The 13,905-nt window shown below is 41.2% G+C and overlaps 1 protein-coding gene across 1 annotated transcript in view; it reads left to right on the forward strand.

The window, feature by feature from the left end:
• Positions 1-13,905, forward strand: part of MAP1B (microtubule associated protein 1B) — a 130,270-nt gene that overhangs the window by 92,868 nt on the left and 23,497 nt on the right. The window contains exon 3 of the mRNA XM_089689016.1: positions 6,083-6,165. Within this exon, the coding sequence (XP_089545142.1) occupies positions 6,083-6,165 (83 nt within the window). The remainder of the gene's footprint in view (positions 1-6,082; positions 6,166-13,905) is intronic.

Raw genomic sequence — 13,905 nt, forward strand, 5'->3', positions numbered from 1 at the left:
ATCTATTGACTGTCACTTCATAGGAGGTTCAGATAAAATTATTGTTAGGGCTACTTTTGTCAAAGTTATAAGAGAATTTCTGTGTCCCCCGTTCCCCACCAGTAAATCTATCTACACTAATTTGCTGTACAAGCTTCCAATGTAATTGTGGTAAATTAGGACAACAGGACAACACTGAGTAGGAAAGCACAAAAAATAAAATTTTTAATTTGCATCATTTTGGGCATAATGCAAAAAACTTAAAAATGTAAAGCTTTTTAAAATTTGATTTACCATTGTTAAAGAAAGAATCCCTGTATGTTTATAATATATATATAATTGCAATGTCAAAATGAAAAGCAAAAATGTATAATAATGTATTATGTATAATAATGTAAATGTATAATAATAATAATAATAATAGTGTCAGAAGCTTAAGGTAAACCTGTAATAATACAAATAAGATAAAAAAAAACTGAAATGGCTGACTTGTTTAGACTTTTCAGACTTCACGTCACTTTACTAGGCATTAAAGCCAGAAGGAGTATGACAGACCTGTAGTGTACATTAAAAAAAAAATTAAAATTGGCAGCTCTCATTTTTACATATTCACAAATTCCTTTTAAAGTGTGTCTATATTAAATGTGTATGGCAGGGCAAAAACAGTCTTTTCTATATTTGGATAGAATTCTGAAGGATTAGAACTCCTGTTGGATTTTTACTGCTATCTGGGCGTGGGTAGGTACAGCATGGTGCGGTTGCAGTAAATACACTCTGGTTGCAATTAACAAAATGTGTATTGCACGAACAGCTCAAAGATACAAATTAGGATGGCACCCAGCTGGGAGCACTCACAGTTCTGTGCATACTTATAAGTCGTAGTTAGTTCTGATGCACCAACAGCATCTGTCTCTGAGGGCGGAGTGCTGCTTGGCCAGTGTGAGCCCAAAGGGGAGGATTCCAGTGCAGGATGATGTGTACCTAGCCTGTCCCTACTCGTCTGGAACCTTTTCCTGCCACTAGACGCTCTCCCTGATAGGTGCACTGTCCCTACACCACTCTCCAGAAAGAGCGCCAGAGCACTTAAAAAGGCTCTGCTGACCCAAAATGGTCACCTGGGTCACTTAAATGCAGCATAGCCAGCCGTAACACTGCCTAGGGGACAAAGGAAACCATAGAGAAACCAAGTTTCTTTTGACATCCTCGCCAGCTGTAGTACCTTTCCGGCCGAGTGCTGCCTACAGTGGAGAACATAGACTGCAATTGCCTACACGGGATTACCTCTAAATTTCTGTCCTGCTGACATCGGTTTCACCAGACAGGAAGTGAGGTACTATCTGTAACAGAGACATAGACAGAAATACAAATCTGATGGGGTGGGGGGTGTTTGGAGACTTCCCCTCACTTCCTGTCTGTTAAAACATTGTCATCAGAATAGGATGTGAGGGGAAATCTATTTAATGGACCCTGAATAGCAGTGAAATCCTGACAGGGGTTCTAACCTTTACCTGCCTAATCCAAAACTAGGAAAAATGGTTGGACATTCAGGTTAAAGTGGAGGGCAAGTCAGAAGCTAGCTAAGCCTAAATCTACTCCCATTCCCATTCTAAGCCTATTCTATCCACCCTGTAAATGGAAAAATGCCTATACTTAGCAATTCTGAGGTTGCTCCGGTCCGGTCACATCATCGGGTCCCAGCACCCGCTTCCGTGTAGAGAAGGGACAGCTGACAATGGACATTATTTAGTAACTCTTTACACAGGCTCTGCAGCTGTTGTCAGCTGTCGCTCTTCTACACTGAAGCCAGTGCTGGAAAGATCATATGACTGGACCGGAGCGATTTCAGAATAGGTAAGTATACAGTAGGTATATTTCCTTCTACAGGGTAGATAGAATAGGCTTAGATTGGTGGTGGGAGTAGATTTAGACTTAGTTAGGTTTTGACTTGCCTTCCCCTTTAAGTCACTGGTAGGTAAAGTAGCATCACCCATGGATGTCTACATATTTTATTAACCTTCCAGTGGGAACAGTAATCCTCAGGTTCTCTAATATGCAAGTTCTACTAGGAAGCTCCAACCTAGTCCTGGGCCTTTTCCCAGGTGTTCTTCCATGCTTTATGATGGGTGAATATGGACACCCCTAGAAATGTTGCACAGCAGTTTATTCATTTCTCAACCTTTCTAGAAGATTTACTATCCTTCAAAATGTTGTCAGCTCTTCTACACTATAGCCAGCGCTGGAGAGATCATGTGACTGGACTGGAGCAATTTCAGAATAGGTAAGTATAGGCATCTTTCCTTTTACAGGGTAGATAGAATAGACTTAGATTGGTGGTAGGAGTAGATTTAGGCTTAGGTTTTGACTTGCCTTCCCCTTTAATTCACTGGTAGGTAAAGTAACATCACCCATGGATGTCTACACATTTTATTAACCTTCTAGTGGGGAACAGTAATCCTCAGGTTCTCTAATATGCAAGTTCTACTAGGGAGCTCCAACCTAGTCCTGGGCCTTTTCCCAGGTGTTCTTCCATGCTTTATGATGGGTGAATATGGACACCCCTAGAAATGTTGTACAGCAGTTTATTCATTTCTCAACCTTTCTAGGAGATTTACTATCCTTCAAAATGTTGTATTCTTCAGGTGATATTTCATATATATCTGCCAAGTCATATAATTCTGAATCCCTTGCTGTTAAGCCCTGACTCTTTTCCAAGGGTATCACCAGGTACAGGGTTAGATCCTTTCAAAACACACATGAAGGGAAAGTAACTAAACTAGCTTTCATGTTGACATAAGGTAGGAATGGCATTTTTTTTCTTACTGTAACACTGAATTTTCCGGTAGAGTGCCAAAGCCATGGTGATGTACAGAGAAATGCCTCTTCTGCAAAGCATTACCTATACATCAAGGCAAAATAAATATGTTTCAATGCTATTTTTAAAAATACTTATACCTTTGTGAACAAGCAAAGTAAAAAAACCAAACAAAAACAGGAATATCGCTTTTGTGAATGAAGGGCCAAGAAGGTAATTTTCTGTCCCAGCTTGACAGGCTCCAAATAAATAATATTATATATACCTGTACATATCTGGACATAATAGGCCAAAAAAATAAACATATGGCCATTTTAGAACATCTCAAATGGATGCAAAAATTGTTCAATATATAAGCAATACTTCAGATGTTAAATATGGATGTCTACTTGACAAATGATTTATTAGGAAGACAGTGAAAGCATATTGTAAATGTCTAGCAAGAATATATCAAATTTGGGTGCTGTCCCATGAAGATCTGTTGGACAATTTAAAAACTAATAAAAAGCTATTATACAGTACAGAGTATTGACTCACAAATACAGATTTTTCCTTTGTCTACAACCCCCAGCTGAACACAGCTGTGTGTATGGGTCATGGGCACATTTTATCCTGTAGTACTTATAAAAGGACACCTAGTATTTTGCTTCCATCTGTAGCAGACGATTGATCCTGCTATTGGAAGTAGTTGCCTGCAAGGATGTATTTGTCATTTGAATCAGAAGATGCGCCATTTACGTAATAACACTTGGAAGAAAACATTGATTTCCTTCTTTCCCAATTTTACAGCCTAAATCTTGCCACACAAAGGCTCATTTAAACATAATAGCTCCTGAATTGATTTCTTTCCAAAAACTCTTATCTGTGCAAATCAATTATATAAAGTTACATACAGTAGCTGACCGACGTACCAGTACTGTTATTTAAAGTTAAACCCTAGAGAAAGGGCTAAATACACAGTTGAAATACATATTTATGTGGCAAATTTTATACCAGCTGAAGGATTTGCAGTCTAGCAATTCCTAGTATACACAAGAGAAAGCAAGAGGCGCAAGGAGATCCTGGTGATGTACCCCCCTGGAGGTGGCAGTCTTGGGGTGCCAGGAAATCTTTGTGGGTATGGGACCCCACTGTGCTTTCACTGGTGCTAAGTCATGTCATCGCTTTTCTTGCACACACCTTATAGGCAAGCTTTGTTTCTACTCCATGGGTAATTTTTATACAAGCCATAAGGTCTGCCTTGTGTATCTGCACTTGGCACTTTTTATGTTTTCACTTATTTATCACAGGCACTTGCATTGCAGATGTGGTTTGTTGCATTTTTATGGACAGAGATGGAGGGTGCAGGTTATCAGGGCTTGCCCAAATGTTGGAGGGAAGGCTCTGTGGCCTACGAGTGTTTTGCCTCTCCCGACCTGGAGAGGTCTTTGTTTGGGATAACCCCTCACCAAGTACTTGGTGGACTTGCTTTGGCTAGTCCCAAAGGAGTGAAGTCCACCTGATTTTGGTCTAGATAGACCATGGCGTACCTTGCCTTTGTCAGGAGTCTTCCACCCAGGAAGGGGGGTCAGAGTTAGAGGTCCTTCCTCTCTGGAGGTCCTTCCTCTTTAGAGGCTATGTTTGCACTGTACTCGAAGTGCATCTGGCTGGAGGGGCAAAAGGCAATGATGTGCATTGCTCTACCCAGTGTCCTGAAATGAGGAATAATCCTCTTATTTTTGGGATATGTGAATACCGTTTGTTTTCAGAAGGCATTACTGCGCTGCTTAGACAACTCTGGTTTTCTCCCAACTACTGGTCTTCACTTCCTCCTGTATAGGGTTTAAAGTGGTTGTAAACACAAAATATGAACAAAGCATATCCCTCTACAGTGTATATTTGTCTCATTTAAGAGCACTAAGTGTCATTTCTGCCTTCTGCTTTGTTCCTCTGCTATCAGCATGATCACTTCTGGCAAGTTTTCCTGACACCAAGAGAAAATAGGTGACAGAGGAGGGACTTTCAGCACACAGCCTGTGATTGACAGCCTTAGCTCCCTTCCTATATGCTGTGTGTGTGTGGAGGGGGGTGTCCCTTACTCCCAGTCAGTTCTCAGAGCTCTCCTCACTGAGCTTTACAGTGTGTAACTTCAGCTCTCCATCCCCGTTTTCTGAAAGCTCAGACAAGCTTTATAAATTCTGGACTTTAAATGGCTGTAGACAAGAGAAGACCTCAGAGAAACAGGTAGAACTTACGTAGGAGGATTTGTTTTATCTCTGTGCATCATCTGAGGCTAGTCACTTCACTGGGTATATGTAATGTATACAACATTGTGTACAATGTGTACAACCACTTTAAGTTTCTGGAAGTAATATAAGTAAAACATGAACGCTGATTGTTTGCTGTACGTTTTTGCACTTTGTGTGTTGTTGTCTCACTGAAAAATTGATAAGCCTAAAACTGAGACCATTCCAGGTTCTATATAATTTGTTTTAGGCTCTTTTCATGCTTCTAACTAACATTTTAATATTTCTATATTAAGAGTACTGAATCTAAAATGTAGGGATGCACCGATATTGGTACTGGTGCTGATACCAAGTATTTTCACAAGTACTCATATTCGTGAAAATGCTCCCGATACCCAGCTATCAGGCAGAGGATGAAGGCAGATGCTCCAGATTCTCAACTGTAGGAGAGGTTAGAAAGTCGGCAGGGATTTCAAATCCCTGTGGATTTCTCTCTTCTCTTTGCAGGGATGACAGTATGAGCTAGACAGCTTCTGTAAGGGTGCTGACCAATCAAAAGTCATTTAACCTATGCTGTCATCCCTGCAAGGAGAGGAGAGAAACTTGCAGGGATTTCAAATGCCTGCCAGCTTTCTATCCTCTCCTACAGCTGAGAATCTTGAGCATCTGCCTCCATCCTCTGATGGCCGACACAGGTATACATCCCCACACGCCCTTCTCTCCCACTCTCTGCTCATTCATATTATGGGATGCCTGCAGGGAGGTTTCCCGCTCCACTCCTGTGTGAACTTGGGCTATGACAATCCTGGGTTCAAACAGTGGGGAAACTGCATGTGATTTGGAAAGGAATTGTATTCCTGTTCAAATCGCATGCTATTCTTTGCAGTGCAATTTGCATCCATACATCCATACAATACTCGGTATTGGGGGGTACCTGACCAAAAGTATCGGTATTTTACTCACCAATCAAAAAATGGTATCAGTGCATCCCTACTAAAATGTATACCAATATCATTACACAAGAGTTTGCCTCGTATGATTAATCTTTCTTTTTTGTTTTTGACAGGTCAGAAAATTCTTCATCACAGAAGTGATGTCTTAGAAACTGTAGTTTTAATTAATCCATCAGATGAAGCTGTCAGTACAGAAGTAAGTTATTTGCCTTTATATAATTGCTTGTTTATTATTTAGACAAGCATGCTAGTTTAATTATATATTGGATATTGTTTAAAAATGATTAAATTCCTTGTTATGCAGTCCAGGGCCTGTCGTATCTGCACTCATTCCCCCTTCTGCATCATTCTTTCTGATAATGTTTGTTTAGGAAAACAGAGTAAGGGTCCTTTCACACGGGCATTCCGTTTTTTTTCATCAGTTCAGTTACATATATTGAAAGAAAAAACAGATCAGTTTACATCCGTTTTCATCAGTTTACATCCATTTTTAATCCGATTACGTCCGTTTTCATCTGTTTACATCCGTTTTTCATCCATTCCTTTTTTTTGTATGGTAGAAAAATTGGGTTTTTTTCCATTCAAAAAAACGGATGTTAACGGATACAGACATTAACAGATGTAAATGGATGAACATCCGTATACATCTGCTAGTCCAGGCCCAGGGCTGTCTTACTGAGCAGGCTTGGAACTCAGGGCTGGCTCCGTCACTCGCACTGGGAGCCACCAGACTGCTCAATAGTTGAGCAAAGTAAAAGCAAAGGAGTGTGTGCTGTGCTCTCTGCCTCCCCCTAGAGTGCAGTACCCAGCTCTGTGAGTGAAGGTAATGAAATACTGTACTGCAACTTTTTATAGGGCTGTGTACGTGTGTGTGTGCGCGAGTATATGTATGCGCATGTATATCTGTGTGTGTGTATCTGTGTGTGTGTATGTACATGTGTCTGTATATCAGAGTGTGTGTCTGTATCTGTGTGTGTGTATGTACATGTGTCTGTGTGTGTGTATGTGTGTGTGTATCTGCGCGTGTGAGTATATGTGTGCGCATGTGTTTCTGTGTGTGTGTATATCTGTGTGTGTGTATGTGTATCTGTATGTGCGAGTATCTGTGTGCATGTGTGTATCAAGTGTGCCCATTAGGTGTTCTCCTTTACATCAGTTGTGCCCATCAGGTGTTCTCCTTTACATCAGGTATCCACATAAGAATCCTCCTTTACATCAGGTGTCCCCATCAGAGTCCCTCTTTACATCAGGTGTCCCCATCAAAGTCCCCCTTTACATCAGGTGTCCCCATTGGAGTCCCCCTTTACATCAGGTGTCCCCATCGGATTCCCCCTTTAAATCAGGTGTCCTCATCAGGTGCTCTCCTTTACATCAGGTGTCCTCATCGGGTGTTCTCTTTTACATCAGGTGTCCCCATAAGAATCCTCCTTTACATCAGGTGTCCCTATTAGAGCCCCCTTTACATCAGGTGTCTCCATCAGAGTCCCCCTTTACATCAGGTGCCCAGTCAGAGTCCCCCTTTACATCAGGTGTCCCATCAGAGTCCCCCTTTACATCAGGTGTTCCATCAGAGTCCCCCTATACATCAAGTGTCTCCATCAGAGTCTCCCTTTACATCAGGTGTCCCTATCAGAGTCTTCCTTTACATCGGGTGTCCCCATCAGAGTCTCCTTTTACATTGGGTGTCTCCATTAAAGTCCCCCTTTACATCAGGTGTTCTCCGGTGCCACCATTTGCCCACATGTGCTGTGGTAAGCCTGGCACAGCTGCGCTGATTCCCTATCCCATGCCTCGGTTCCCTATCCCATGCCACAACAATAGGAAAAATATACCGTGCTAATCTGTGCCACTCACAGATATTAGAATGCTGAAAAGTAAGTAGTGCAGTCAAAGCAACCAACAGAAGAGAAGGAAGGGAGGGAGGGAGGAAGGAAGGGAAAGAAATGAGGGGACGGAGGAACGGAGGGGAGAAAAAAAGGGAGGAAGAAAAGGAGGTGAGGAAGATAGGAAGGTTGGACTCACATGGATGGTCTGTGGCTCACTGGCTCAGTCAGAAGCATCACGCAGCTGCCAGCTGCTTTGTATACAATTTCCACAACCTCTCTCTCTCTGCCCCCCTCCCTGTCTACTCTCACCCCATCTCTCTCTTTCTCCCCTCTTCTTGTCCCCTGCCATCCCTCCCCTTTCCCGACTATCGCTCTCTCCTATTCCTGCTCCCCCCATCTCCCACTCACCATTATCTCTATATTACTCCCCTCTTTCTCTCTCCTCCCCTACCCTTCTCTCACTCCTCATTTCCAAGCTTCCACCCCCCCTTTAGTCTCTCCCTTCACCCCCTCTTGCCCCCCCCTTTCTTTTTGCTCCCCTCTTTTTCCCTCTCATCCTGACTGCTGCACTCTGTATGTTATATTGGCCATAAATGAATCATGTATGGCCGTCTCTGTTCAACAGCAGTTGGTCTGACTATCAACTTTTGTTAAACAGGAATGTTGGAAAACCTTTCTTGATCATAAGTTGCATCCACTGATCAGTGTATTCTGATAGCAGAGGTGTTGCCGCTGTCAGAATGCCATGGCACAGTGGGGAGAATTCTTTATCCACCTCACATGTGTGGATAGATGACTCTAGTCCATTGGCTAAACAAAAAAAAAAAATATTACTACTTATGAGCATCATAAGTGATTATAAGCATCATGAGCATACTGCTGACTCCTGCACTCTATATACGTTATATTGTATATTACATAGTTCTGACCAAAGTTCTTTAACCCCTACGTGCTGACGTCACACAAATATGCGGCCTCGCAGAACTGGGCTTTTTTCTGTGGGGCCGCATATTTGCGTACCTGTCTTTCTGCTGGGAGCGCACCACACAGCGCACTCCCAGCACAAAGACCGGGGTGTCACTGAGAACCCTGGGTCCCGTTCTAATGACCGGGACTTGGGACTCCCGATTTCGGGTTACATGATCGCCGTGACAGCCTTTGATTGGTTATCACAGTGATCAGTCACTGTATAGCCCCCCCCCCCCCCCCTGTTTTTTTTTTCTCTATGAATGGAGGAAAGAGATACATTGTATCTCTCTAACTCCTTGCATAGAGGAAAAAAAATGTTTGTTAAAAAAAAGATAACTAAATAAATAAATATTAAAAAATAAAAAATACAGAAAAAATACCTAGGTCAAGGTTTGATCTAGTTCAGTGCCAGGTTTAGTGTTTGGGTCAAGGTCAAAGTCAAAAGGTCCGGGTTTTATTTTTTTATAAATTGGTATCAGTGTCAGTGTGTTTTAGGTAAAAAAAAAACCCAAAATGCGCACTATTGTTTCTGGGCTGTACTACGGGTACAAACAACAAATAACATATACATATATGGTATCGCTGCAATTGTCAAGAGCTGGAAAACGTATTTTGGTTTGTTCTTTGGTAGTAGGTTATGGTAGTAACAAGAAACTGATTTTTTTCTACTATTTTGGGCCAGTTTTCTTTTGATAAAAAAAAAAAAAAAATCAGGAGATATCCATTACCATTTACCACCAAATGAAAGCGAGGTATAATTCACCTGGATGTACAAAGTAGTTGTGATGATATGTACGGTTTTACTGACACATGTCAACGTTGCAAAATTGTGCTTAGGCATTAGGATTTGTTTTACCATTAGGCATGAAGGGGTTAAGGTAGGCACAATGAGGCAAAATTATATTTTCTCCAAATGTAAATGAAAATTTTTATTCAAAAAAGGTTGAGAAAGGCTGGCCTAATGCTGGCCTAATACATGTGCTTTTCATTGCAGCCACATGGAGATGTAGGGAACTAGAAAGGAGAGGATAAAATGGTTGTGTTTACATTATTCCCTGCCCTGACTATTTCTATTTACCCCTCCCCCCCCCCCCCCCCCCCAGATAAGACAGGCTAGATTCGGCCTTGCTGTATGGCATAGACATTGGAATGTAATGGATTTTTTTCTGTCTGTAGCAGTCTAAGGGCTTATTGCATCATTAGAGCAAAGCTCTTATATATCTATCGGTCTGCTTCTGTAGACCCTGGCAGCGATTTCCTGTGACCTTCTACTCTTTCTTCAGTCTGCTTTTGACATTTCTTGTACCCTCAACCTGCATACCTACCAAAAAGCCACTACTGTCTTGGACACTATGACTACCCTTGTTCTTTTTCTTGTTTTGAAAAGAGTAGGAAAGGTTTAACCCCTGGAAGGATAGTTTTCTCTGTCTGTTTCCAACTAGGGAGATTTTCGTAATTAAAAAAAAAATTAATTTATTCAAAGTGAAAGGAATTTTCATCTTATACAGTTATATTTGTCTCCATTGGAAGATTTTCCCAAGCTGTTTTGCCTTTATATATATATGTTGGATATTTTGCAGGTCCACAACTTAGTGCGGGACCCTAGTTCAGACTAACTTAGTTGACCCTGTAGATGCTGTGGAAGTAGCCACACACGGGTCTTAACTTTTTACATTTTTACATATCCCTGAAAGTATTGGCTTTGGAACCCAATTTACAGAAAGGGGCTGTTGGCTTTTTCCTAAATTACATTGAATTTATTGTTTGGTCAGTTAGGGGGAAAATACAGCTTAGTGGAGGTCTTCTATAAAGTAACCCCATAACCTAATTCAACAAGCTAAAATAATTTTCTCACTGTGTAGGAGGCAGCAACATGTGCCAAACTGTCCTATTATGTAAGCTGCCCTTCTTTATGCAGTGCCACCTGTCCACACCACAGCTTCTATACAACTGCAGACATTTTAAAATCCGATGCCAAGATTAGGCATGCCCAACAGATTATACAGACTTGGAGAATTGACATATGGCAAGCAGGGACCATATCTACTCACTCCATACTCTCCAGTAGACATATGCAATTCATTTAGTTAAGAATCAAAATTTCCAAATCACAATAGTAACAAATTTCAACTAATCCAAAATAAATTATAACGAAACCAATTATCAGAATTAGTAAAATAAATCTGAATTTGAAAATGAATCCAAATTCGAAAATGAATTCAAATATGAAAATTTATGAACATATTGCAATAAGTACAGTAAAGTATAAAAGTGAAATAAGATGATGATTCCTATGTAGGCTGCTTTATAGAGTAGAATATATAAGAATAGAATAGAATGAAACAGAATAGAATAATATAGACTGGCAAAGAATAGAATAGAAAGGGAATAGAATAGAATAAATCAGAATAGAAAATAAAAGAATAGAATAGAATAGAAAATAAACAAATAAAATAGAATAGAAAATAAAAAATAGATTAGAATAGAATAGAAATAATATAGCCAATTTCTGATTGATTTGAAAATAATGAATATACAAAACAAATTTAAATATACCAAACAAATTCAGAAAAGGAATTAATCTAACATAACGAACATGGCTAAACAAAATTATTAACTTAACCAGTTCCCGCCCGGCCTATGGTCAAATGAGAGCTGGGTGGGACATTTACAGTTCCGGGTGGACGTCATATGACTTCCTTCCGGAACATGCCTCACACGCACCCCACGGCCGCCCCGCAGTCTGGTGGACACAGTAGAATACCGATCAGTGTACCGATGCTGCCGACACCATGTGATCACTGTGATCAGTCACAGCAGATCACATGACAGTTTGACAGTTGTACACAATGGATTGCTATAATTCATACCATCCATTGTGTTGATATCTGTGATTGGTCACAATGATCACATGGTACAGACAGGGCCAATCACAGCCCATCTGTACCATGTGTTTAGCTGTGGCCAATCACAACTAACCATAATAGTAAACACTGAATGAATCAATTTCATTCAGTAAAAATGGTTCCTAATAACAGTGAAATTCACTGGTATAAGTAATCATAATGTGTAAAAGAAAACCTAATCCCTTCCCTAGAGTAGTACAATGTTACTATGGTAACATTATAATGCTCTGGTCACAATGTGTTAAACAAAATCGTGAAAAAAAGAAAAAATGTATTAGAAAAAATTAAATGACTCTGTACTACACTGGTGACAGTATGTAAAAAAATTGTGAAAATACAATTTTAATTTAATTTCTTCATTTTCCAATCAATTGTTACAAAAATTAAAGCTTCAAAAAACTCACCATTCTTCTCACTAAATACTTTGGACTATCTCCTTTCAAAAAAAGGGGTCATTTGGGGGATATATATACTGTCCTGGCGTTTTTGGGCCCCAAGAAATGAGATAGGCCATCAGTACATCAGGATTGATCAATTTTCAGATATACCGTATACCAGGGGTATTGAATTAAAATTCACAAAGGTTCAGTCAGTAAAATATCCTTCCAGCAGAGGTGCGAATCACATATTTGATTCTTAAAGGCACCTCTGTGTATTGGCAAACACGTTTTTTGCAAGTGCCAAACCGCATAATGCCACAGTACCATGCAGCTTGGTATGGTGCCATTTCTAAAAAGGGTCAGGGACTACTTTCTCTGCGTTTCTGTGTACAAGGAACCTAGTCTCTGATCCTTTACATCACAGTCCTGTTATTACATCAGTGTTCTCAGTTCTCCTGCACATCATCCGTACCTTCACATTACAGTCCTTAGTCCCCCTTCACATTCTTGTCCTCGGCCCCCCTTTATATCACCCCCCCACTTCAAATTGCCGCTCCCAGCCCCCCTTCATATCATCCCCCTTCACGTTGCCTGTTCTCAACACCTTTATAGCACCCCTCCTTCACATTGCAGTCCCCAACCCTCCTTCACATCCCTGTCCACACCCCCTTTATAGAACCCCCCTTCACATTGCAATCCTCACTCCCCCTACACATTCTTGTCCTCACCCCTTTTATAGAACCCTTCCTGCACACTGCAGTCCCCAGCCCCTTTCATATTCCTATCTTCATTCCCTTTATAGCACTCCCTTTTACATTCCTGTCCACACCCCCTTTATAGAATCCCCCTTCACATTGCAATCCTCAATCCCCCTTCACATTCTTGTCCTCACCCCTTTTATAGAACCCTTCCTGCACACTGCAGTCCCCAGCCCCTTACATATTCATGTCATCATTCCATTTATAGCACTCCCTTTTACATTCCTGTCCACACCCCCTTTATAGAACCCCCTTCACATTGCAATCCTCAGTCCCCCTTCACATTCTCGTCCTCACCCGCTTTATAGAACCCTTCCTGCACACTGACGTCCCCAGCCCCCTTTCGCATTCCTATCCTCATTCCCTTTATAGCACTCCCCTTCACATTTCTGTCCTCAACCCCTTTATAGCACCCCATTTACATTCCTGTCCTCACCCCTTTTATAGCACCTCCCTTCACATTCCTGTCCTCACCCTCTTTATAGAACCCCTGTTCTGTTGGCTCCAATCTAAGCATTGATAGTGTGATCTCTGTAACTTACAGTTGTGATGAGATAGGAATAACGTCAACCTCTGATGGACACCACAGTCAGTGACTCAATGAGAATGACATCTTGTAGATCTTGTGAAGTTTATTCCATAAACTGAGAGAATCTTACAACAATGAAATTCCATAGGTCAAAAGAACATTCTGTTTCCTGCTCCATGCCATGAGGCTTACTGCAATGCATCTCTGGGAGAAGGGGAGGGCTATCTTTGCAACATTAGCTAAACTAAAGGAAAGGGAGGAGCAGAGATAAAACACTGAAAACATTTAAAGGCATATGACAGTCAACATGACAGTCATGTGAAAGATGACAACACCCCTTCACTCTGCTGTCTCCAACCCCCCTTCACATTTCTGTCCTCGCCCTCTTTACAGCACCTCCCTTCACATTCCTGTCCTCACCCCCTTTATAGAACCCACCCTTCACTCTGCAGTCCTCAGCTCCCCTTCACATTCCTGTCCTCACCCCCTTTATATTTCTGTCCTCGCCTCCTTTATAGCACCCCCCTTCACATTCCTGTCCTCACCCCTTTATAGAACCCCTCTTCAT

This window comes from Staurois parvus, unplaced genomic scaffold (genome assembly GCF_062004578.1).
Source record: "Staurois parvus isolate SC_StPar_1 unplaced genomic scaffold, SC_StPar_1.0 ptg000466l, whole genome shotgun sequence".
Lineage (NCBI taxonomy): Eukaryota > Metazoa > Chordata > Amphibia > Anura > Ranidae > Staurois > Staurois parvus.